The sequence below is a fragment of the Melopsittacus undulatus genome, chromosome 1 (assembly GCF_012275295.1).
Source record: "Melopsittacus undulatus isolate bMelUnd1 chromosome 1, bMelUnd1.mat.Z, whole genome shotgun sequence".
NCBI classification, from domain to species: Eukaryota; Metazoa; Chordata; class Aves; order Psittaciformes; family Psittaculidae; genus Melopsittacus; species Melopsittacus undulatus.
Genome location: NC_047527.1, coordinates 4,486,594 through 4,512,779, shown reverse-complemented (window position 1 = coordinate 4,512,779; position 26,186 = coordinate 4,486,594). Strand labels below are relative to the sequence as shown.

The window sequence follows — 26,186 nt, the reverse complement described above, 5'->3', positions numbered from 1 at the left end:
AAAAAGATTTTCCTGAGACTGTTGTGTCTCTGCAGTGATGCACAGATCATGTTATAGGAAAATAACCTGGTTTTGTGCCATAAATAACAAATCTCATCATCAGGATTCAAAATCCAGGTATAAAGCCAAGGTCTGTGTGATGTGACTCAATGGAACTAGATTATCTTTAAGGTGCTTCCCAACCCAATTCATTCTTACGAACAAGCTAATAGCAACAACTGCCTTGATGAGTACAGAGTTAGTGAAGGGATTTGCCTCTTCTGAACCTGCCCAACCTGTGGTTTTGGACTAAATTTGCCCATGAACACCCTGCCCATGGAGGAAGAGGATGGTACCACACTTAGGCCACCTTTGCTTGTTAGAGGCAGCTGAAGGCCTGTGCCAGAGGCCAACATAATACATTGGCACTTACCACGTAACTACTGACTCACTCCCTTTGTGGTAGATTGTAGATTTCTAGGAAAGGGCTGTTCACATCATGGTTCAAACCACTACCTCCTGCTTAGTTTCTCCAACTGTTAGATGATGTCTTGGCTGTCATGGAAGTTACAGTGAACATACTTAATAGTGGGGACTATTAGGTTTAAAGCCCTTGTTGAAGTAGCCATGGTTGTTCACACCATTCCTCCAGACCCCAACACCCATCTTCTTTAACAAGCACTATCCTAACCATAGGTACAACCAACAAGCCAGTAATCCAAATAACAGTGCAGGAAAACCTCCATCTCCCTGTGTTTTAACACAAACTTCACCAAGCTCAACAGCCCTCCCAAGCCCACAAGCAGGGTTGGGCACTGCATTTAACTGGCACCTCACCTGCTCCAGGATGCTAACACTGAGCTGACATATGAATAGTGGGAGCTTCTTAAAAGAAATTGATGGGAAAGGGAAATACTTAGTTCAAGAGAAGCAAAACCAAACGGTTGCCATATTCTGATGCTTTTAGAAGCAATGATTTTTCTGCAGGACACATAAGAAATGGCAACATGGAAATACTCATCCCATTTTGCCTCCACAAAGCTGTCCTGTTGAGCAGCAGCTACACACTGGAGGTTGCTATTGTGTGATGCCAAATCACCGCAGCCAATCTGTCCTAAACAAAGGTGGAAGCTAGAGCTTAACCAACATCCCTGATCGTTACTTACTGTAGTGATCACCAACATCTGAAATAACTTGGTGTCACCCCACTGCAAGAGGGCTGTACGCTAAGACATCTCTTTGCTGAATTATGTTGTGACTTGTGAATTATGAGCTGGGACATTTGAGTTGAGCTCATCCATCAGCAAACACTTGTGAGGCATTGAGAAGGCTCTGCAATAAATCACAGTCCTTTTCTGTTACTAGCATTACAAGCACCATCCTCTCTTAGATGAATAAACAACCATAGACAGACAGATGTAAGTAAAATGGGCCCAGTTAAGACACTCTCTTCTAATATTGCAACTTCCATTGAGACAAATTGTTTTAATGGAGACTATGAATAGAAACAATGAGAAAGCACTTGTACAAGAGGCACACTCAGAGTGTACATCCAGGGACATGGGGCTTGCACAACTCACTGTCCCTCTGTCCTTCAGAAGGGCGTCTACAACAGCATTTCTTGGTGGTGTCCACAGATTTTAACCAAAAAAAGTTCTGGAAACACTTGATCCATTTAAAATGATGATTCAAAATGAGTTCTGCAGAGAATGAAACCCTGTTTACAAATGGTTTAACTGTAAAACCTGCCTAGTTCTAAATCAGAAAGATGGGGTTTTTTATGCTTTAGAGCCTCAGTTCATCAACTCTCATTAAAAATGTTCTAAGATAATTAAAAGATTGAGTGACATTTACAGCCAGCATTATTCTGACTTCAATACTTGGAGGATCAACTTTGCAACTCAAAATCAGACACCAGCCTTCATTCTAGTTCTGATTTTACAGGCCAGTAAAAGAAAGGAAATAGGGTTTTTACCCAACCTCTGTCCCATGCCTACAACCAGTGAGTCTTAAATCTTTATCTTTCCATGTATGAGTCAGAGGAGAGAGATGGAGATGCTTTCTTGAGAAGGTTTTATTTTTCCTGATTGCAAAGAGTGATCTTCCTATCATCTAAATACTATAAATAAAAGCCTAAATCCAAATATTTACCCTGAAAATGGCTTATTTTACAGAAGACACAAATCTCAGTGATTTCAGAATGGAGCTTTTGGGATGGAGCTTTTATGGAAGGGCAAAAAGGACACTTATAAACCCAAGAACATTATGTTTGGAGATCCTTCTTTCGACAAACCACTTTGGTATCTAATGCTCTTCAGCAACCCAAGCTTCTATCTTTAGAAAAAGAGGCCATGATAAAAATCTATAAAGATATTAACAGCCCAATGCCAAAAGAAATGGAAGAATCTCTAAAAAGCTTTCAGTGCTCCTCCAAGTAAACAGGAAAGGGATAACTTTCAAGTGAGACACAAGCAATTCCCACAGACTTACTTGTGTTTGGTAGGAGCCATCATCCTAAGCACAACTTGCTCTTTCTCTTGCTGCAGAGGTCATGCTATAGACTACTTTCATAACCTAAGTGGCAGGGATCTTACAAATTGCATTCCAAGTGTAAGCTAGCAGCTTATAAGATCATCATCTGTGTTTTATATACAGCTATGCAGAATTCAAACTAGCTATCATTTATTAAATGAAGTGTATGACTTTTCTGTAAACTGTGATATCGTCACATTAGCTGGTTACTCGAGTGGAAAACTGAGTGGGGTTAAGAGGAGATCCCTGGTGGGAAGCGGGTACACGTACAAGCTAAAGTAAAAGAGCACAGGAGAAGTTGATTTGCCAGCAAAATTCCCTCCTGATCCTGTCTGACAGACAGCAGACTCCTCACCTGAAGAGTATGGGCAGGCAAACATGGCAATTGTTATAGACATGGGTAGTCAAGTTAGTTACTCGAAGTTTCCTTTTACATTTGCTTTCTATGTCTTATTTCTTATCTATTGATAAGCCATAACCTATTAACTCTGTGAGATAACAGTTCTGGTCCCTAGAAGAGCCTCCTCTCTCTATACAGACTCAGTTGTCACCTCTCATGTTGCTAAAAGTCAGACGTTTGGAAAGCTCACAGCCACATTCTACAATGGGCCTTCCAGGAGAGAGCTTTCCAAGGCACTGTGCACTACCTCCACATCCCAGGAAGCAAGACCAAAACATCCTTGCAGATGTTCTTCATAAAATTCATGCTTTGTAAAGGTGCTGTGAGGGCTGGAGCAGCTCTGCTCTGGAGCCAGGCTGAGAGAGCTGGGCTGGGGCAGCCTGGACAAGAGAAGGCTCCTGAAGGGGAGACCTGAGAGCAGCTCCAGTGCCTAAAGGGGCTGCAGGAAACCTGGAGAGGGGCTTGGGACAAGGGCCTGTAGGGACAGGACAAGGGGAATGGCTTGAACCTGCCAGAGGGGAGACTGAGCTGAGCTCTTAGGCAGAAGCTGTTCCCTGTGAGGGTGCTGAGGTGCTGGCACAGGGTGCCCAGAGAAGCTGTGGCTGCCCCATCCCTGGCAGTGTTCAAGGCCAGGTTGGACACAGGGGCTTGGAGCAGCTGCTCCAGTGGAAGGTGTCCCTGCCTGTGACAGGGGTTGGAACTGGATGAGCTTTAAGGTCCCTTCCAACGCAGACCAGTCTATTATTCCGTGATTCATACTGGCAGTGTCTACAGGACCTTCATCATTGCAACAGCAGGTTTGCTTTAGCACTAGACATTTCACATAAATGGGAAAGTTCCAGGCAGACAGAGGAGAACTCCAACCTCAAAATACTTTTTTCCCTTAAAAGAGGCTGTTCTGGTTTTAGTATCTTGAATGTCTGCATATGTGATATGCGTATTTGGGCTGGCTTGTAGGATTTGGCAGTAGAAGCAAAATAAATAAGCAGACTGAAAACTGAAATACTTAAACAGATTGTGTGTATATGCGTGTGTGCAGGTATATATATATATATATATAAACAACACAAACACCCCAAGTCTTTGCTGTCTCACGAGACTGAGCTCCAGTAATGAAGCTTCAAGGAAATGTTTCTGCACTAGGCAGTTGGGGAGAGTAATCACATATCCTAACTGTTCCTTTCTCTCTATAGATATATGCTGCTATTCCTACAGAGCTTCACCATTTCATACAATATATTAAAACAGAAACACACGTAAGAAGGTATCCAAGCCAGGACAAGATGGCAATGAGCAGAAATGAAGAGATAAATGGAATATCTGGACACCAAGAAGCTCCTTTTTAATGCTCCTATCTAGTGGCAAGGAGTCAAGAGGCAGTGTGCCTTGGCTACAGTGATGTGCCCAGCCCGCAGCCCTGCAGCATCCAGTCTCTGACGTGCGCAACAGATGCAGGGATGCTGGTTGTGACTGGATTTCAAGGCAGCACTGCACAGCAAGCTTGCCTCATCCATATGACTGCCTCACCACAGCCTCTTAACAGCCAAATGTGAAACATCCCAACCGCTGAGAGCTGCTATACCCACCTGGAACAGGCTATAACTAGGCAGGGACTGATTTGGGATGGCCAAGGGAAATATACACAGCATACGCCTTTCCTAAAGGCCTCACTCACAGGCTCCAAGGCCAATGCAGCTGCATCCCATTACCAGTTTAATGCTGCTCCTTGATTTTGCCTGTAATTTTCCACCCTCACTGGGTAGCAGCAGCTCCAACAGCGAGCCCCCATCCGCCAACTTGGACAAGTAACCTGGTGGCCTCCTGGGAGAGGAATAATAACTGGAGGATTATTATTTAGCCTTTCAGTGACAGCTAATCTGAGGAAACACCGAGGAGGGGGTAAGAAACAGCCCCATACTGGATAAACAAGGTTAGCATTTGTGCTGTGAACTGAATGCAGAGCAGGTCACAAGGCAGGCTCCGAAGTCTCATACAAATCAGTGAGAAAAAGAGCAAAACACAACAACAGCTCCTGTGAGCAGCAGCGACTTGCCACTGAGACCCTTGGAATATGGCATTTCCCAGCCAGCTACAAACAAACAGGACACTGGCTTCTAGTAAATAAGGGTTTGTTTTTTCCCAGACAAAAAAAAAAGGGCCCAACAATAGTGGGACCAGCAGTGCTCACGGTTCACAGGAAATGCTCACTGTGTCACCATCAGTCTAAGGGCTGCGTGAGGTCACGAGTTACATGGAAGAAAGATTAAGTCACATGCGGCAGTTTCTATTCAAAACCTCTTTTTGATAAGTTCTATTGGGGGAAAAATAGTTCTTTATAAGCTTAACAATAAGATCTGATATGGGAATAGGATGCTAAGCTCCTATTTTCATTCGGCAGAAATCATCACCTAGAGGCTTGTTTATGCACTTGGAAGTAAACACCATACACATTTCGGAACCAACAGAAGAAGCTGTCGTGCCCTGCGAACAGTTTCTATTCCACAGTTTCATCCCTGTGTGTTGTTAAAAATATCCCCCATTGATCTGTTTAAAAATGCACTGCTTATACAAGCTGCTTTGTTTAGACTGTGATTTGAAAGAGCGTGGCAAGCTAAAGTGATGCTTGTCAAAAAGCTGTGAAAAGTTAGAACCCCACTATCTGCTCTACCACAAGGAACCACCATAAACTCAAGCGTTTTAGCTATAGAGGAATGGGGATTTCAGACTGCAGCTGCAGTCATTTCACAAATACATCTTGATATCCACTCCCCTATATTTAAAACTCTATTTGAGTAGCCAAACATTTGGGCCACCCAGAGAAACTGTAGTCAAGCTGCATGTTAGTATCAGCATGAAACTTTAACCGCAAATCCTTTTGCTTCTTGCTGTCTCCCTTCAGGTTTTAGGACTTCCAATGGCTAAGAGCTCGTGTGGGACTCTGAGCTGCCAAAAAACCCATAGCTGAGCCAACGTAAGTTGAAGCAATGCACTGGAACTGGCGTGACTGGTGGTCCAAGCACTACTGCAGTGCAGTGAGCAATTGTATGTTGAGTTTATTGCACCTGTGAGAAACCAGTTTCTAACTTCTGGATTGAAGTAAGAAGCCTGACTAACAAAGAAAGGATATGAAAAAGCGCAGTAATTTCTCCTGGTGCCCATCACCATGATTTGAGCAGCTTCCAAATGTGGGAGTATGAGCTTTTAAGAGGCAATGATTTTGAGTATTGCTTGAAAATTACAAGAGTCTGATATCATATGAGATGAGAGAGCCTCTAATTTACACCCCTAATGCTACAGTCTCTTACAGTTGCTGGTGTGAGAAGACACTGAGATGCTGGAGCTGGGCCAGAGAAGGGCAATGGAGCTGGTGCAGGGTCTGGAGCACAAGTGTGATGGGGAATGGCTGAGGGACCTGGGGGGTTCAGTCTGGGGAAGAGAAGGCTCAGGGGGGACCTGATGGCTCCCTCCAAGTGCCTGGCAGGAGGATGGAGCCAGGAGGGGCTGGGCTCTGCTCCCAAGGAACAAGGGATGGAACAAGAGGAAATGGCCTCAAGCTGCACCAGGGCAGGTTTAGATGGAGATGAGGAACAATTCCTGCCCCACAGGGTGCTCAGGCATTGGAACAGGCTGCCCAGGGCAGGGCTGGAGTCATTGTCCCTGGAGGTGTTCACACACTGTAAATGAGGCCCTCAGTGCCATGGGTTAGTGATGGCCTTAGCAGTGCTGGGGAATGGTTGGACTTGATCTTAAAAGGCTTTTCCAACCTCATTGATCCTATTATTCTAAGACAAGAAGCCCTACAGCTGGGCTGCATTTTATGTCAGTTTTACCTTCATTACATACACCTGCCCAGCCTGTATGATAAGGGAACACTTGCTCAAGCCATGGGCTTGTTCAGAAGTGACTCTGAGCAAGCCACAAGGCTCAGTGTAGTTGCAAAAGCACAGGTGGAAGAACTCAAAACTGAATCAATACTATGAGGGCTTTAATTGCTGCTTTCTATGTACAGATGACAGCCTGTCAAGTTGTCAGGCATCTTTACTCACTCAGTGTCTCAGAAATGACCTACTGCAATCAACACCACATAAAATAGGAGCAGTATCTAAAAAATATGCTCTCAGTGGTAAAATTCACATCCTGACATTCTTCTTGTGCCTGTCAAAGAAGAGCTCTTCTGCTTAGCCAGCAACACTCACAAGCTGTCAGCACACAGATACATCTGACAGTTCAGACTCTGCAGTCTGAACACACTTTTCTGGAGCACAAACTATTACCCATTTGCAAGAAGTTTGTTCTCTCCTCTCCCCTCCTGTTTCTCTCTCGGCAGCAGGGTTGTGTGCACAATGCAGTACTGCTCCAGAGGATGGGAAGTGAGGATGTGGCTGTGTCCTCGGTGCAAAAGAGGAATTAAGCTGTGGGATACGAGAGTGGAGGGATAAAGAAGGATTCCTCCATTTGGATGGGGTTATTAGCACTGAGGGGAACAATAATCAAGAGAAAAAATAATTAACAGGAATATTACAAGGACATAGAAAGCAGCACTGTGCATTTCTGGTGTACCCAGCATAAGAAGGACATGGAGCTGCTGGAGCAAGTCCACAGGAGGCCACAAGGATGATCAAGGGCTGGAGCACCTCCTGTATGGAGACAGGCAGAGAAAGTTGGGGCCGTTCAGCCTGGAGAAGAGAAGGCTGCATGGAGACCTCAGAGCAGCCTTCCAGTATGTGAAGGGGGCCTATAAGGATGCTGGGGAGGGACTGTTCATTAGGGACTGTAGTGATAGGACAAGGGGTGATGGGTTCAAACTGAAACAGGGGAAGTTCAGGTTAGATATAAGGAAGAAGTTCTTTCCTGTGAGGGTGCTGAGGCACTGGAATGGGTTGCCCAAAGAATTTGTGAATGCTCCATCCCTGGCAGTGTTCAAGCCCAGGTTGGACACGGTCTAGCGTGAGGTGTCCCTGCCCATGGGTGGCTGGAACTGGATGCTCTTAAGGTCCTTTCCAACCCAAATGATTTGTTGATTCTCTGGCACTTTGAAAGGACTCACATCCAGGAGCAAAAGGCAAAAACTCCTTTCCAAAGCTAAGAGCAGAAATCAGCTGCAGCCCAGCCTGAATGCATCAGGCAAAAGCCACTGGATCAAAGAGACCCTTTGCAAGGAAGAGGGCTGGAGCACTCTCTGTCTTTGTATTCCAGGATGGGGATCCACTACTTCTGCATTGCTGTGACACCCAAAACTTCTACAGCAGCTTCATGCCTTCATAATGCACCTACATGTCTGCTTTGGTCACTCCCTGTCACATAGACAAGATTTTAGATGAAAACTGGATCTAGACTTGAGATACACGAACAAAACATTAATAAACATTAAAAGGTTAGAGATGCTGCAAAGCATTTAGGTTAGAGATGCTAAAGATTTAGGTTAGAGATGCTGCAAAAACTGCCCAGCATTTCCCTCAAACTTGTATCCACATTTTAAATTTCCTGAGTAGTTGGATGCCAATCCTTACAGCAGAAACAACTTCCAGATATTTGGAAATGATTACAGCTGGTACATGCCTTGCCTATAAACCAGACTAGAACAACTAAACTGGTACTAAAATGGTGCTTGTGCTCTTCAACAGCATCAGCACAGAAATATCAATGTGGTGTTTCACCTACAGAGTCCTGGAGGTGTTTTTAAGCTGTAGGAGAGTAATATCCCCTCCTGGCAAAGCCATTCTGCCTTTGAGTAGCTTTTGAAATGACCCATGTGATAGCAGACCAGCAGTCACCATGTTGGGTTAAATGACACTTGTGAGAAATGGAATTAAGGGAGGAAGTGACAGGCCTCTTGAAGGATTTCATCATCCAGTTTCCCCATTTGCTGTCTCTGCTCAATTATTACTTTTCAGCCTCCTACAACTGTCCTCCCCTTCTCACAGTTGGCAACCGTGGGAGTCATCGGGGTTTCATTAAGCGCTGCTGCTCTACTGCCATTCTGCCAAAGTTGTAGAAAGGTTTATGTGGCTTCCTTGACAATTCCTGCTTTATAACCCGGTTTTATGGTGCTGTGTCAGGAAAGAGAAGCATATGTGAAGAGAGGCGAGCCAGAGGTATGTGTGGAAGAGAGAGAAGGAAAGCAAAAGCCTGAGAACAGCTGAGTCTGAGGCATCGAAGAAAGAACACATGCACCCATCTGCAGGCAGCAAAGATGGGCTTGCTTTTAGCAGGAGCACAAATGCTGTCAAGTAAGGCTTGTAAAGCTTTAATTATTTAAAGTTTCTTACCCTCCTACTAACCTACTTCCACAAGAGTAACCTGTTGTAATTCAGGTAGAAGCTTATTTTTAGCCATTATAACAATCCAGTTTTGTACTGCTTTATCAAGTAACCGTATATAGACATATATGCAATACTCACTCTTCCTGCTGCTGAAGAGGAATCAAAGGCAACACATATGACAAAATCCTAGAATGGTTTAGGTTGGAAGGGACCTTAAAGATCATCCGGTTCCAACCTCCCTCCTATGCCCTGCTCAAGGAAAGACCAAAGAATCAACTGCTGTTGTAGATTCTTTACCATTTAGCAATTCCTATAGGTTGCACAGGATTCTATCCTTACCAATACTATATGAGGGCACATACAAACCAGTACTAAGTGTCAGGTTTAATAAGCCAGAAGCTGAACTGTTCATACTCAAACACTGAGAGTGCCCAACAAGCTTTCTTCAGGCTGCAGCAGGTAGTAAAGCTCTAGAGAGGGCAAGAAACCACAGTATTGCCAAGAGCTGCTATGGAATGCTGAAACCCATTCACCAGCATTCTCCAGATTACCTGTGCTGTGCTTGTTGGCTCTTGGGAAATCTGGTTCTAACTTTTCTTCTTCTCTTGCACATTAACCAATGTTTAGAAATACATCACTTTGACACGAAGAAGAAATTTGCATCACAGTGCTTAATGAGAGAAATCTGAATATAGATTAAATCTGATGCAACTTCCACTGTGCTGAACCAGCAGTAATAACAAAATGTCCTTTTAACCTCCACTGAGGAGCAATTTTAGGGATATAACAAAGATATTTACATCAAATCAAAAGCTGAGAACTTTGTTCATGATCCCAGAAGAACACAGGTTGCAGTCACCTATACACACACACCAGTGTAACCATCCGAGGCTGACTCAGAGCTCCATGTCCCTCTTGTGCTGCTGCCCCAGAGCTGGATCAGGGCTGCAGGGGGATCTCCCCAGAGCACAGCAGAGGGGCAGGATCCCCTCCCTGAGCTGCTGCTCACGCTCTGGGGGTGCAGCCCAGCACATGGGGGATTCTGGGATCAAGAGCACACTGAAGCCGGGTCATGGGGATCTTCTCATTGACCAACACCCCCAAGTCGTTCTCCTCAGGGCTGCTCTCAATCCAGTCTGTGCCCAGCCTGTGCTTGTGCTGGGGATTGCCCCGACCCAGTGTCACAATCACAGTATCAGTGTATTTACTGCCAGCTTGAAAATGCTGTCTCCTCTTGCTGGCCTGTAAAGCAAGCTGCAGATACAGAAGGACTTGGAGTTCACACACAACTCTAGCATCCATTTGCCATTACTCTCAAGTGCCTAAATGTACACAGACATATATATGAGTGCAGCAATCAATACATTGCCTTGCTACACTAATCCTGCCCTTGCCTTTACGGGATGTAATTAAAAGCATCATGTGGCCGCAATGCCCCACTTCGCCTCGGTGCTCATTACACAACACTGCAGCACTTCATTGCTCTGTCTCGCTGCAAGATTACACATCAATTCCAGTGACATGTGTTGCCTGGAGATATGCAGCATCCCACTTTATCCAAAGCTCAATAGGGTTTTTCGTCACTGCTTCCAGAGTATTGGCTAATGTAGGAAGAAAAGCACTTGGGCTTTAAAATTCCCAAACTGAAGAGACTTACATACACAATAGCAAATCTTTCAGTACCAACTTACAAGCCTCTTGTGTTAATCAACAGTGGAGCTTTTGTTGCAGCAATACATTAATAGCTTGGAATATGACCATCTACTTACACAGCAGAATCAAATCCTAACCAAAACCTGCTGTTAACACCTATTTGTGCCTGTAAGCACAGCAAAACCTGAACTGGTAACTCTGTGTGTTCAACCCCAACTGAGCAGACCTTCTGCCACCCCCTAAAAATCTTATGTAAATATATGCAAATGTAACTGAACAACTTTTCTCTTTAAGTTTTCAATTAAAATCTTACTTGCTTCATAGAGACATACTCAACACGGATGATAAGGGGGTCTCGTGAGACCCGAGCTGGAGTACTGCATCCAGCTCTGGGGTCACCAATATAAGAAGGACATGGAGCAAGTCCAGGGGAGGCCACGAGGATGATCAGGGGCTGGAGCACCTCCTGTATGGAGACAGGCTGAGAAAGTTGGGGCTGTTGAGCCTGCAGAAGATAAGGCTGCATGGAGACCTCATAGCAGCCTTCCAGTATTTGAAGGGGGCCTACAGGGATGCTGGTGAGGGACTATTCATTAGGGACTGTAGTGACAGGACAAGGGTGATGGGTTCAAAGTCAAACAGGGGAAGTTCAGGTTAGATATCAGGAAGAAGTTCTTTACTGTGAGGGTACTGAGGCACTGGAACAGGTTGCCCAGAGAAGTGGTGAATGCCCCATGCCTGGCAGTGTTCAAGGCCAGGTTGAACAGGACATTGAATGACATGGTCTATTGGAAGTTGTCCCTGTCCATGGCTCAATGGGTCATCCCAAAGCTTATGAGACTTGCTCAAGGTTAAGACTTTTAAAATACCATTCTAGCAAAAGCTGGGCTAGAAGGCATCAGTCAGATATTAAACTTCCATTCACTTAAACAGAAGCTTGCTCCTGTCGTATCTGTTCTACCCCACCAAGGAAAATGATGACGGCTCTGGTTCAAGCTGCCAAACAAATGACTGGCATATACATAGCTCAGCATGGCATCTGCGCAGGGTATCCAGGAACAGAACTTGGAAAAGGAAGGCAGACAGACTTGAAGGGAGCCAAAGAAGTATTCTTTTGTTAAGCAGGGTATGGTCAGCACAACATTTGCGCCCCTGAATTGCAAGCAGCAAAAAAATCAGTTCATTTCCAGCCTCAAGTTGTATGTATTAGAAAATACAGTCAGGATACAGCCAAGTAAACCACAAGGAGCTTGGTTTTGCACATGAATATATATCATCCCCTTCCTCACCCACTTTTAGGCTTGGCTACACACTTGGAAGCCATGTGAAAACTGACTCAAGAAGGTGTTTTTGGCCTATGTAGCCCTGCAGATGCCATCTGAGAACCTTCATCTTCCCAGGGATTACTGACCAGACAGTTGATCTTTAGCTTTCAGCCAGGATCACATTTGCATTGTCCTTTTAAGGGTCAGGAAATGGTGCGGGCAGCTCCTTCTATAATTACCCTGGCTGACCTAATGCAAAGAAATAATAGCTAATAAACATTATAGGTACCTTATATAAACTTCACATGCTAAAGCCATTTTGTTTCCAGCCATTAATGCCCAAATTAGTCGGGGGGGGGGGGGGGGGAAGCTGAATTGATCCTACCTACACTCCTTGGGCCATTCATGTCATGCTTTACTCCCCTTTTCAATACTCAAAGCCTTTCCATAATCAGCTTACAGAAAGTGTATTGTTAATTGTTACTGCACTGCAGAATGAACCTTTTGGCCTTTCTAAAGGCTTTAGCACTATAGGTTTGTTTATGATAGGAATAAACACTGCCTGGGATCAGCTCTGTCACAGTGCACTGCTGGGAAGCCCTACCAACTATAAGTCAGCAATGAATAGTAACAATGTGTTCACTATGGAATTATTTGCTGGTTTAAAAGTGTTGCTGATTTATAAAGAAATGCACTGATTCTTCTACCTCATTATTCATTGTATACTTCAAAACCAGAGAGGAATTTTGAACATAACCCATACTAAGCTCCTAACGAGAAACTGCGTTCCTCTGTGTAGTTGCCTTTATGAGGTTAATTCCTCATGTGGCTGTATCAAGTGAAACAGAAATCCTATTAGTGCTTTCCCTGTTTGCTTCAACAAATGAACTGCAGGTTGCAGTTTGTAGGCTTGCAACAAGGAAAGGATCATTGGATCACTGGTCCAGGAAAAGCACTGCAGTTCACCAGTTATTGTAACAACCTCTATGCATACAAATACAGGTTACAGGACTATAGAATCATAGCATCAACTGGGTTGGAAAAGAACTTTAAGATCAAGTCCATACCCCCAGGACTGCCAAATCCATCCCTAACCCATGTCACTAAGGGCCTCTTCTACCATACAGGGAGTTTTAATCAGCTGAGGGTTTCCCCCAGCAAAAAAAGGGGTGCTCCTCTATAACTATTCACGCCACCAACTGCCTGCCTTGTGGGTAAAGCATTATAGAAAACCATCATCTCAGATGAAATCATGGGGACCAACTAAAAAGATGGGTGTTGGAACCTGCCTCAAGCTTCTAAACTTTCTTACATGCTTTCTTCTACCATAGAATCCCAGACTGGTTTGGGTTGGAAGGGACCTGAAAGCTCATCCAGTTCCAACCCCTGTCACAGGCAGGGACACCTTCCACTGGAGCAGCTGCTCCAAGCCCCTGTGTCCAACCTGGCCTTGAACACTGCCAGGGATGGGGCAGCCACAGCTCCTCTGGGCACCCTGTGCCAGTGACTCAGCACCCTCACAGGGAAGAAGTTCTTCCTTACAGTTAATCTAAATCTACCTAAACCTACCTAATTGTATAAACTTGTGTGTTTTGGCTTGAACATTAACTTGCATGAAACACATTCTACACATGTACTGGAGAGATTTAAAAGCAGAGCTGCTTTCACATTGAGGTCTTTTAAACCATTAGCTACATAAAAATCTCAATCTTAGTATTTTGAACTTGATAACTAGAGCAGAACTTAACCCCCAGTATCAGGCAGCATTCCAAATAGCAATCTTAGTGCATCCCAGAGGAAAGGAAGGATAAAGTCATCAATACAATCTCAAGTTAAACAAGTGGAGCACACCTGCAAGTAAAGACAGCAAACATTTCCTTTCCAAATGTGCAAATGTAGAAAACTAGGCCCTGAAGGGGACAAAGCAGAACAGAGCCCTTTCCCAAACAATCAGACAAGTGTTTTTACCACATCGTGAAAAGCAGTTTTACTTTACAACACTCTGCTTATAACCTTTTTCTTGTCATTTGAACTTACAAAGAACGGAGTGAGTTATATATATGAGTTACAGGTGGAGTCCGTAGCATTATCCAGTCATCCAACCAAGGAAACCTAAATAATACTCAAGATTGATCTTGGCAATCCTTTTCCAGCTGACAGAAAGTTGTACCAAACCCTTCTCCTGAAGCTTAACAGCCTAAAAAGGTTTGATAACTTACTTTAAACACATTTGCTATATATCAACAGGGTAGGAATCCATAAGGCAGAAAAATAACCTTCCCCTTCATTTATCTTCTTAACCTCTCACACGTGCTGACTGCTGTCCACACTGATGGGGTCCCTGGCACCAGATTTATGACCCATAGCCATGAGTACCTCAGAGATGGGGGAGCATTTGTTAAACTGCTTTTTCATTAAATCACAGAGAAAAAGCCACCCTCCATTTTTTCATGGCTTACATCATCTTATTTTCTCATTCCATCCCTGCACTTCAGCTTCTCCACTGTTATTCAGTGTCTGTATCTGAGGGGATGCAGCAAATCACAAGAGAAGGGATGTCAGCTCTTCTCCCAGATCACTAGCGATGACCTCTGAGATGTTGCCCATTCAGGTTTGAAATGTGTATTTCTTGCATCCTGCTGTTTGTTGAGCCAAAAAGAACAAACCTTAAATTCAATTTTCATTTCCGACAGATGACAGCATTTCCTTCTGCTCTTATTTGAAGTCACTGTAAAGTAAGCACAGCTCAATTTATGCTGCAAAGGTGTTAACAGTAGGAATACAGCCCTCAGTGAGAAATCCCAAACCCTTTCAATAAGCAGCTCTTCTGCAGATCCAGTGCAGAACCACTACAGAGATGTTGAACTGACACTGGTCAAGCAACTAGAAACCTATTTCTGTGCAGTCTGATGGAAAAAGACTTAAGGGGACAAAGAAGGAGCAGAGCACAATGTGTCTGTTCTTCATTTCTGTTGTAGCTTGGAGCAAAACACCAGCTCAGATGGTTCTGCGGCTGCCGCAGCATCCCACTGCTACACAAGTTGTTTAATAGCATCTGAGAATGATAAACAGTCATTTTAAAGCCACCTGATGTAGTCCATGTAAGACAGCAGGTATGCCTGTAATGACCCTTCCTTGCCAGGAAATGCCTGGCTTGGTCAGACACTGCCTGACTTCCCAAATCAGGCAAGGAAAACACAGGGAATGCTGACACTGAACCCACTACAACTAATTAAATCTGGCAAACAAGCATTTAGCTGGATACCTGAGGCATGTTTTGGGGTTTAGATTTGAGAAGATTTCTCCTACAGTGTCAAAGTTTAATACTCATTTTAGAACATGTAATTTCATAGTAATTTTCCTGCCACCTACACGAACTCTGAAGTGTGTAAATCGATCTCCACTCTTTAAAGAAGTACTTGAACATGCAGAAGTATCCAGATACAAGAGGTATTAAACCACCCCTAAGTGAAAGACTAATTTAAAGCCAGCAGGATATTGTTGGAATGTGCAGATTATCCTGGGGGGGGAGACTTCAATTCTGATAGAGTGAATTATTGAAAGACCATTGTTTACGGAGCAGCACAACTGATAAAAGGAGGAAATTCATGTTTTGAAACAGTCTGTACATGAGAACACATAGAAAATGATCCGGCTCAGGTTATCACTTGAGCCAGAAAGGCCGTAAATCAGGATCCTGAGGGGGATAGAAAGTCAAGGTTAAGATGATCTGAGCAGAAGCTATGCAAAATGTATTGGCATATTGAAACAGACCGGGACATGTGCCAAAGACAAAAGTGATGCCGAGGACAGAACCAGGCCACTGCAGGGACTGAACTTTTCATTCTCTGTATCAGCACTTCCATGGGGAAAAGGAGTCTTCATGGGGTAGTGTTGAAGCTTCTCAAGCTGAGTGTGGAAGCTGCTTCTGAAGAATGCCCATCACAGTAACGTCTGTTTTGACATTAATTTATGGTGCAGTTTTGGCTTCCAGGTCATCCAGTGCCTAAAGGGGCTACAAGAAACCTGGAGAGGGGCTTTGGACAAGGGGCTGTAGGGACAGAACAAAGGGAATGCCTTTAACTTGACAGAGGAGAGACTGAGATGAGCTCTTAGGCAGAAGCTCTTCCCTGTGAGGATGCTGAGGCGCTGGCACAGGGTGCCCAGAGAAGCTGTGGCTGCCCCATCCCTGGCAGTGTTCAAGGCCAGGTTGGACACAGGGGCTTGGAGCAACCTGCTCTGGTGGAAAGTGCTTGGAACTGGAGGAGCTTTAAGGTCCCTTCCAACCCAAACCATTCTGGGATTCTATCATTTAGAAGAGCTGCTCTCATGAACTTCTATGCTATTTTACACAAAGTGGACCAGTTTCCAGTAACAGCGACTGGAAGGGAAACCTTGTTTGGTAGAACATCCTCCCCTGCAGTAGCAATGTGGATGACATGTTTTTCCCCAGATGAGGAGTGACAATAAATAAAGCACTTGAATCTTGTCTCAGTTTCAAGACATGAGTGGAGTCACCTACCAGGTCTAGCAGTACTTGCTACATACTTCAGTGCTCTCACTAGCCACTACCTGCCCAACACTCCCAGCAGCTAAAAGTCTTCCCCTCCCCTTCACCACCTACTCATCTTATTCTCTGCAGATGAGGTCAGGCTTTCAGGTCATTCTGATTCTGATGAAGCCCTTTTCAATCCCATTTATTTCTGTAGAAAATCAGGTCACATTCAATGTACAGGGTCTGCACCTACTACTGCAAGAAATCCACTGTGAGTAATTCAACTGAAGAACACCAAATGTTAATGCAGAGTAACCATGTGTAGTTATGGAAAAAACCTGTGCCCACAGTTACTCAGGACCTCAGAGGGATGACTGGGTTTATGCAGTGATATGGCCTATTGAGGATTTATCCATACCAAAGCAAATAACATCTATGACCTGCTTTTTTTTTCCTGCTTAAACAGGCTTCAAATGGATTTTAGCATTAAGCTGAATGAGCAGCTCCAAACTTTTCCAATCTCTTCTTGCAGAACAGCCTGCAGGAAGCACATCTGAAACCTTCTCGAGTGTTGCTTGGTTAAAAGAGGAGGATTAAACTGGAGTCCCAGAGGGTGCATCACAACAAATACTGTTGCAACAAGCAACTCAGGAGACTCAAAGGAGAACAGAGCTTAAGGGGCTGCAGCTTTGACAGTCCTCTTGAAGCAAGCTTTATTAAAGCATTACATGCTTTGGCAAGAGGCTGTCGACATTCTTTTAATTTCAAAAGTGGCCTTAATTTTATTTCCTTCAGCAGTAAGACTCCTGTTCACTGAGCTCTCAGCCATTCCTTTCCATAACCTGTTTTACAATCATGTTCAATAGGAAACCACCAATTTGAGTCCTGGGGTTCAAGCTGGGTGCCTGCATCTTGACTCTGCATCTCCAAGTCCCCACCAGCATAATCCCATCTAAAGAACTGAAAGGTTTCTTTTTACAGTAAAGAGCAGGTAATTTCCTGCTGGAAAATGGTCCTGGTGGCAATTACTTCATCAGGAAGAGCATGGAAGCACTGCTGTGTTTTGTCTGTTCTTGCTGTAGCAAAGGTACCTCTTGGCTGCTGTGCATGCACATACATTCAAAGGCTCACCTGATACTCTGCTCTCCTAGAGGGTGTTTAGACAGAAGAAGATGTGGGCTTTGTAAACTTGGCTGAGAATGAATGTGGGTGGAAAGCAGATGAAGAGGAAGGGCTCAGGCTAGGAAAGAGGTTGTTTAAAGGTGTGTGGTTTAAAGCACTCAATTTAAGCACATTTTCAGGAGGCCAAAGGCTGCCCTTGTCTCTCCCATCCTTCCCCCACTGCCAGCAGGGAATCTTAGGAAGGGAACACTAAAAATACAGGGATGCTGCAGTTCCCTGAGTCCTACATGTGCCTCTCTACTTCAGAGCTGCCTATGGAAGCAGAAGAAAACCTGCAGGCTTTCTTTGGCTATAGCAACAAGGTGGGTCTAGTATGTGTAAGAGGGAAGAACTGCAAGACAATTCAGTGACCCAATGTTAAAAAAGAAGTAAAAAGCACATTTACAATAGATTGGAAGAAAATTTAAAAGCTACTGCTAATACGCAAATTAACATACCCCCATCTGCTTATTATTTAATATAGTCCAATAACCACTTCATCACTATTGGCCTGTAGCACTGTTATTACCTGGTCCTTAATTCTTCTGCTTGACTACATCTCCTGGGGGCAGGAGAGAACGTGAGGTTTTGGAAGAACAGGAACACAGATGCCAAAATACTCCTAAGTCATTCCAAGTAGTTTAGTCTCTCTTAAGTCCTGGCTGCTCAAGATAGAAAGGCAGCATGCTGGACAGGAAAGATTTACTGGTAGAAAGAAGCATCCACACAAGGACAGAGATGTCCATTTCTTTCTTAGGGAGTGATTATTTTTGGAGGCCTCAAGCTCGTCCCACAAATCACAGACTGAGATGTCTGCTGCTGCAGAACGAAAAAGGGTTTGAGGAGCAGAGATGACTTAATCAAAACCTGCTTTTAAACCTTTTAAATAAGAGCTGACAGTGCATTTGTGCTGTTTGCTGTGTCTTGCAGCGTGCTGCTGCTTCTGCTCCACAGTCCTCATCCCTGTTAAGGGTTTCTTGTGCCATAGACAGGCACTCACACTAACCTCAGATCACTCAAGCTCTCTAAAGGAAAACTGAGAATCAAACCATTCTCATGCAATTTTTACTGCGAACAGTCTTTGTGCTGAGGAGGGAAGTATTAACATTCCCATAGGACACAATTAGAGGATCAAGGACTTAAAGATTTGGAATGGAAGAAAACAGCACCAGAGCAACTCTGACACTTGTTTTAGAAGTAGTTACTTTTGCAGACCTTATTTAGCCAAAAAGAAAGAACAGAAAGTTACCTACTGCTAAGTAATAAGAAACACATTTCATGGTATAGGACAAGCTCTTCGCACTCAGCTTCCCTTTCCTAGTAAGGCTGCTCACCCGAAGTCACACAGTATGTACAACCCTAGAGCCAGCATCCTCATGTCACCCCAGCTGAAAACCTGCCATGTGTTATCAGTTGTGCCCCTGAAGGCCAGATTCAGTGTTGCTTAAAGAAAAACAGAACGTTGCTATAAAAAAATGCTCTGTATGCAACAGTTATTGCTCAACTTCCAGCCCGTGTGGTGTTTGCCTTGGTATCAAAACAAAGCATGGGCTCCTATTGCCCTCAGGATTAAAAAGCTTTATGGCTGCATTTAAAGGTGCCTTAAACAGACCCTGAACCACACCTTCCACTAAGGACATGTTCAAAAACTGGGCTGCTACTGATCTAAGGTCAACATGTACTTTATGTAAGGCAACAGTGATACATATGAAAGCATCACTGACTTGCCTGTTGGTTAAAGAGTAAGTACAGTAAAATTAGTGTTACACAACCCCTTAGTGGGCATAAAATTAGCCAACGAGTAAAAAATGATGGGTGGGGAGGTTTTATAGGGCAATTAACATGTGCCTCAGGCACAATATTTGCAGTTTTATACATTCCACCACTTCAGATCTGAATACAAAGTTGATGTGATCTCAAAGATTAACTTCAAAGCTAACAAGGATGAAAAATGTATCTAGTGAACTGTTTACTGCTCTAGGTTTTGCGTATCTGCTGTGCAATCAATTCTTGTCCTTAGGTTAGCCATGTTACAGTCCCCTCTTGGGACAGGCCAGCTCTCAAGCCATTAATTCTCCCAAGGAGGAATTCAGATCCTGCAATTCAATCTCAGCATCAAACAAGGTACACACGAGAGCCCAGATGCAGCTGGATCATACAGGAATTTAACTCAAAGAGCAGGTTACAGCAACTCAGTTTCTTTCTGGTAAGACATGGTAAGGTAAGGCAAGGCACAGCTCCAATGGTAAGATATAGCTTGTAGAAAAACAGTTCTAAATACACATAACCTTAACATAAATGTAACTTCTGGCAGAGATGAGGAACAAACTTGACTACTTGAGCTGAAATAGACTCAGTGCTGCTTTATCCTGAAGAGCTTCCTCCATCTGCAAGGGTTTTTTCCAGGCAGTCAGCCTTTTTTAACTTGAGTTATAGGCAGCCTCCAAAAGCTCATCCCATCCCTTTGTTCCCTTCTCCCTCACCAGGTCTTTAAGGCTTTCAGACTTCCTTTGATCCCAGGCTTAGCCTTAGGAAGACCCCTTCCACACTGAATTGAGTCAGCAATTGATACCTTAATTCCTTTGAAGAAACATACCTAGAAGCTAACTTCTCTGTAACATTTCATGCTTGGTTGCTAAATACATCTCCATAATCCCCCCTTTACCTCCATGCGTTCTTCTCAGACCCTAAATTTCAATGTGAAGATTCACTACTTCCTACTCAAAGTTCACTTTGGAATATTAAATCTCTTCAGCATAATGACTTGTCAGCTTCCACTCGGAGATTTCTCAGCATCAGCAGTTTTAATTCTTGCTTAATGTGCTTTTCACACACTGGCAGTTGCACGTGACCTAGATATAGTAGACTACACTTAAAGGGTCTTGAATGTCAGATAATAGCTTTTTTCCTGATTTATGTCTAAATGACAGCCCAAACCCCTAAACAGCTTTAGTACATGTACAAGACAGGTTTCCTACAAGGCATAAGGGACTACAGTATTTTGCTGATGCAAAAGCATGTAATGAGAGAAACAACTTCTTCTCCAAACAAAAATAACATGTGGTATTCTGCTTTGCTTAGCTCAGCCTTTCTCTTTATTAAAATCTAATCAGAACTGAAACACGCAGTTTCCAACAGTGCTATTCCTTGGTGTTATTGCCTAAAAAGAACACCATGCTCAGGGTTAAAAGGCCCAAATTTGGTACTTAATGCTGCACTGGCTAATGTTTAATGTAAGAGCACATTAACGCTCACAGCAAATCAAAGCAACGTCATCACACATCAGCACTCAGATACACAATGTAAATCAAGGCTATTCAAGTATCGTATCAGAGAAACATCCCTAAGTTTCAGTGACAATAGAAAAACAAGCAGCACATGTAAACTGTTCATGGTTTTCCTTATGTAAATGTCCATGGTTTCTTTTTAAAAGCACTAGTGTGATATAATTAATTTATGCTGTGGAACAAGGAACAGTTCTGGTGCTGACAGTTGCTTCTGTGGCTGTTAACTATTCATAAATCATTAAATAGCATTGGAAAGAGCCTTTGAAGCAACAGGAAAAGCTTGGCAAAGCTTTTATCCTATTAAATATAACTAGTGAAACTTCATCTGTACAGCTCCCACCACTCACTCAGACAGCAAGTTTTTCATGCTGGAAGCAGCAGCCACCCCAAGTCACACAACACTGTTTTCTTCCATAGCCCTAATGAAAGAGGCACCATTTGGATCCATTTTAGTTCTGAAAGGTGGGATTTATCAGTAGCAGTACAACCCAAATTGTACTTGAGTTACACCTGAAATAACCTGAAATTACCAAATTGTTATTTAATAATGGTTTAAACTGGTGTTACTTGAAGACGTGATTTCAATGAATCAGTTGCTTCAAAAAGAACTTTATATTTTACCAGTTTCTCCTTACTTTTATTCCCTACAAATCCTTTGTAAAATCCTTTAAAAAATGCATCCAATTTTTCCACGAACTGGAAGTTGTTTTAGAGATTTCAACCTTCGAAGCCAAGTTTAATGAGGGAAGAAAAGACATTGTCATCTATAAACAACAGCAGGGATTCTAATTCACTCTCACAGATAAGCAGCATGAAGTACCAGATGTTTAAAAAAAACAAAGGCCTCCTCCTGCTGCTATGGAGTTTTTAATGCATGGCTGAAATGTGACAAAGCAAGTATTAGTGTTAATGCACAGAACATATTCAAGACTAAGATGCAATCACTCGGTTCCTCAACAACCTCAGACGGAGGAACAAGTAAACCCAGAGTGCTGAAGGCACTGACAGTTTCTAGTAACGTTTTAATGCTGAGTGAATGGGTCTCTAAAAAAGGTTAATGAAGATTTCTAGAGATGCAAACTTGTGAAGGTGCCAGCTAATGCTATTTCACCTCAAGTCAGGCAGCAACTTCTCATATTTGGCATATTTTTATATCCTCTCAATCCTTTTGAACAATTTAGCTGCTTCAGTTTGAATTGTTAAGCTGCAGACAGTGAGACATCAAAGAGCAAGTTAGAATAAAACCCCATGTAATATATATTTGGCTTGTTCTTGTTGCTAAGCTACTAAAGCCCAGTTATGACTACAAAGCTGTTAAAGATTTGTAGCTGCATTTCTGACAAGGCAATGCGACATCAATCTAAGCATAGCAAAAAAGACAACAATGAAAGTCACAAATCATGTTTTTTTGGTGAGGGTACAGCAACTCAGGCACCTCCAGACCTTCCCAATTCACAGTATCCATTGATCCAAGCAGCTCTTGTTGCTGCCTTTAGGGTTTTTTGTTAGGAATTCAAAACTTGAGGACATTTAAACACAGAAATTGAATTGGAAAGGTACTATCCAAAGGACTATCTCCAGCTGCTGAAACCTCATGGCTTACTGAACAAGTAGGACAGGTTGCTCATCTGCCAGATCATACCACCACCTCTGATCCAAGCTACACAAACAGTTAGGAAAGTCAAATACCTGCAAGCAGACAGTGTGTAACATCTTACTAATATACTAATGTGCCTAAGGTTTTAATGGTGGTACCTGATAGGAATCTCAGATGAGTTCAGTGAACAAAGTTCTCTGAGATACAGAACACAAGCACATACTGTAAAGCTTAATTGTTAAGATTCAACATAAGCCTGTAAGGAAGCCTTTTTGTGCACCCAAAAGACTTCTGATTCTTCAATTTGTTATAAGCAAAGTCAGCTGGTTTAGTGACCACACTTCCCCAGGTGCCACTTCTTGCAGAGAGTTTCTTGAACCCCTTAAATCTCCTGTAAAACAAACTGAATGTGGCTTTTCTCAGATGAATCAGCAAAGGGAATATTCCAGCAATTCCACAGCTTCATGCAATCCCCTCCAGTAAGGCATAAATATAGCTCATGTTGAGGCAAACAGATGTTGAGGCTGATAAAGGTAAACAGAACCATGTAAGAGGCAATTACCAAACAGGTTAGATAAGTCACCCGTGAATAACTTAACCCTTCAGTGAATCCAGCATTGTGTAGCCCCCGCTGAAGGAACATGAACCAGAGCATGAAAGATTCCAATTAGTTCCCAAAGCCCTAAACACGTTTGTAACCAACTCCCTCCATTTCTTATCTCTATGGCATGGAACACCATCATTGCATCACCTTTGTACTGCTTCACTGATCTGCCAGCTTTTCTCCAAGCTAAAGTGCTTTTACTCCCTTCCCCCAAATCCCACTGTTATTCTGATCACTGGGGTAGGGAAGGAAGGGAAGAGATATTTCTCAATTATCTGGAGGAAACAGATCTGCTAGAAGAGCTCACAAAAGAAATAGAAATGACTGGTCAGTCATTAAGAGGATGGTTTATTTATGCTGTCTGACCTTACTCTATGGTCAGGTGAAGTCAGCTTAGGCAGCTACACATCTGAAACAGCTGAGTGCCAGCACAAACAAGAAAGCAAACAGAGAAGTACAGGTCACTTACAGGACTGGGGGTCTTCTCCATGCAAAGCCGGATGCAAGGGTTTGCATTCACAGTAGTTGCTGAACCAACACCACTAGTACAAATCACTGATGTCTCTAAATCTCAACTTGCCCAAAAGATAAAACCTCAAAACAAGTTATGAGCATGATAAATGGTCCTAGATGAAGTTGCAACTGTTTTACTCAGCAAGTCAGGATCAACAGAAAGCTCCTGTTTAGAGAACATCTATAACATTTTAATTATGCCACCAATAGATCAAAAAATGACATTTGATGAGCTCTGAACATGAACATGTTTGTGAAAACCTGAAGGCAGAAGTCACCAGTGTCTCTCATGGCACTGACTGCACTGATTATTGACCCCTCTATGGATTCAAGTATTGACTAGTAACTTCATATGTAAACACATTTTTAACTGCAGGAAGACTGCACAAAAGAATTTATGCATTCCATGCATGCAGCTTCAATCTCTGATGCCCTTTTATCATATAGATATAAAAATACAGACTTTGCATTTGAGATGCAAATCCTTAAACAATGCTTTAAATAGCATTTAATGAACATCATTTTAGAGAGTTGGTTGAGTAGTTCTGTTTCACCACAACTGAGCATGCTATGAAGCACAACTGCATGTATAAGCTAAAGCAAACATTAGCAAACATAGAATATGCATGTATTATATATACACTTATACCATACACACACATCATTGATTTATTCTCTCATAGAAGCATGCTCAGTCTGGTACTTCCATTCAGCTTCATGTAATGTTTTCTGGTATCTGACAGAGCATACGATTTTCTGGAGTTGATAAATACTAGATAACACCGTAGGCAGTTTATTGTAAACCTAATCATAGCACTCACCCTGAATTCAACACTGTCTACTCCTATTCTAAACCCCATTACCACCCCATTATTAGCTAAAACTATCGGTATCATAGTTTATTCATCTGGTATAAACTCGGCAGATCACATAAAACAAGACTCACTAGTGGTTTGAAATAAATGCAGTAATTTACTAGGAGTTGGAAAAGCCAATGTATCTAACTTTAAAGTACTGTAACCTGAAGCATTTCTCCATACATAAAAAAAAGCTTCAATGCAATCCTTTATCGTCTAACATTGTTTCTAGGACACTTACCTTTTAGTAAAGAACTTTAGACTTAAATCAGGTCAACATTTTCACAGAGGGAAGCGATATCAGACAGAAGATGCACATAAAAATCCTTAAAAAGGGTCACACAACTGAGTCTATGGCACAGCCAGTAACAAAAAGACAAATCCTTTTTTACCTGATGTACTTTTAGTTGGCCAACCCTTCTTCCCCTGCCTTCAATGAATGCAAAAAATACAGTTTCAGCTAACAGAAATGAGGATTACTTACCAATATGTAACAATACAGGTGTTACCAAAGCTGTCTCCATGGCATAACAGAATTCCCTGCCAAACATTACTGCACCGTGCATCACCCACAGGCGTATCGGTATCCGGTCTATGGAGCCTTCACTAATGGTCTCCTCCCTACTTTCATTCTCCTTGCTTTCTGGTTTCTGAAGCTGTGCCACAGGTAGATCTTGAACTTGCATAGATTCCGAGTCAGCATTCTGGGGAGCCATATTCATTACCATAAAAATATATATATATTTGTTATATCTATATAAATAATACTACCATAACTCCACGAACAAGTTAGGGTGTCTTCTCTTTCAGCCTCTGTTCCTCAGGCAAGTAACACTTATATTCCTCTTGTACAAACAGGTATCTTGCAACTTCTTGTATAGATATGAGACCTCAAGAATGAAAAGCTATTTGGTAGGAATTTCAACATATGGCTTTGCTGGTTTACTGAGAGTTAGAGTTAAAAATCCATAATTGCCATTCAGTTAATACCAGTTTCATAATTATTATTGAAGAAGTGCTGAAGGTGTTAGTCTTGCTACACAGAGGTGGAAAGGCGACACAAAGAGGTGCTCCACTGTTAATCCCCATCGAGTGGCTGATTAATCTGCAACAAAAAGCAAGCATTTCAACATTTCAATAGCATTTCTCAGGATATTGTGCCCCCCCTCCCACCCCACCTCCCCCATTAACCATATACCCTATTTCCTGCTTAATGCTTTCCATTGTCCTTGCCTACCGTAGGGTCTTTTATTCCACATTCCCTCCTACCTCTGGACTTTCCATTGAAATGAAGTTACTCCTTGGATTTAAACACTGCTTAATTGTACTCGTAAGTTCCTCCAGACTGTGGTGCTGCACAAAGCCACAGATCAGTGTGATTGCCTGAGATCCTCAGAGCACTGAGCACAAGACTAACAGATTCTGGGAAATTTACTGCAGGTTCCATTTCAGACACAGCATAGGATATTCCAGTACTATGCCAGGAAGATGATTCATCCATTACCATTTACTCACTGGCCACACAGACATCAACGTCTGTCAACTTTTGGAAGTTGCCAGTTTCTTTGCAGTATCCATCA

The 26,186-nt window shown here is 42.9% G+C and overlaps 1 protein-coding gene across 1 annotated transcript in view; it reads right to left on the bottom strand.

Moving 5' to 3' along the window:
• Positions 1-25,334, bottom strand: part of SLC45A4 (solute carrier family 45 member 4) — a 34,886-nt gene extending 9,552 nt beyond the window's left edge. Inside the window, exon 1 of the mRNA XM_005145488.3 lies at positions 25,091-25,334. Within this exon, the coding sequence (XP_005145545.2) occupies positions 25,091-25,334 (244 nt within the window). The remainder of the gene's footprint in view (positions 1-25,090) is intronic.
• Between the last annotated feature and the right edge of the window lie 852 nt (positions 25,335-26,186).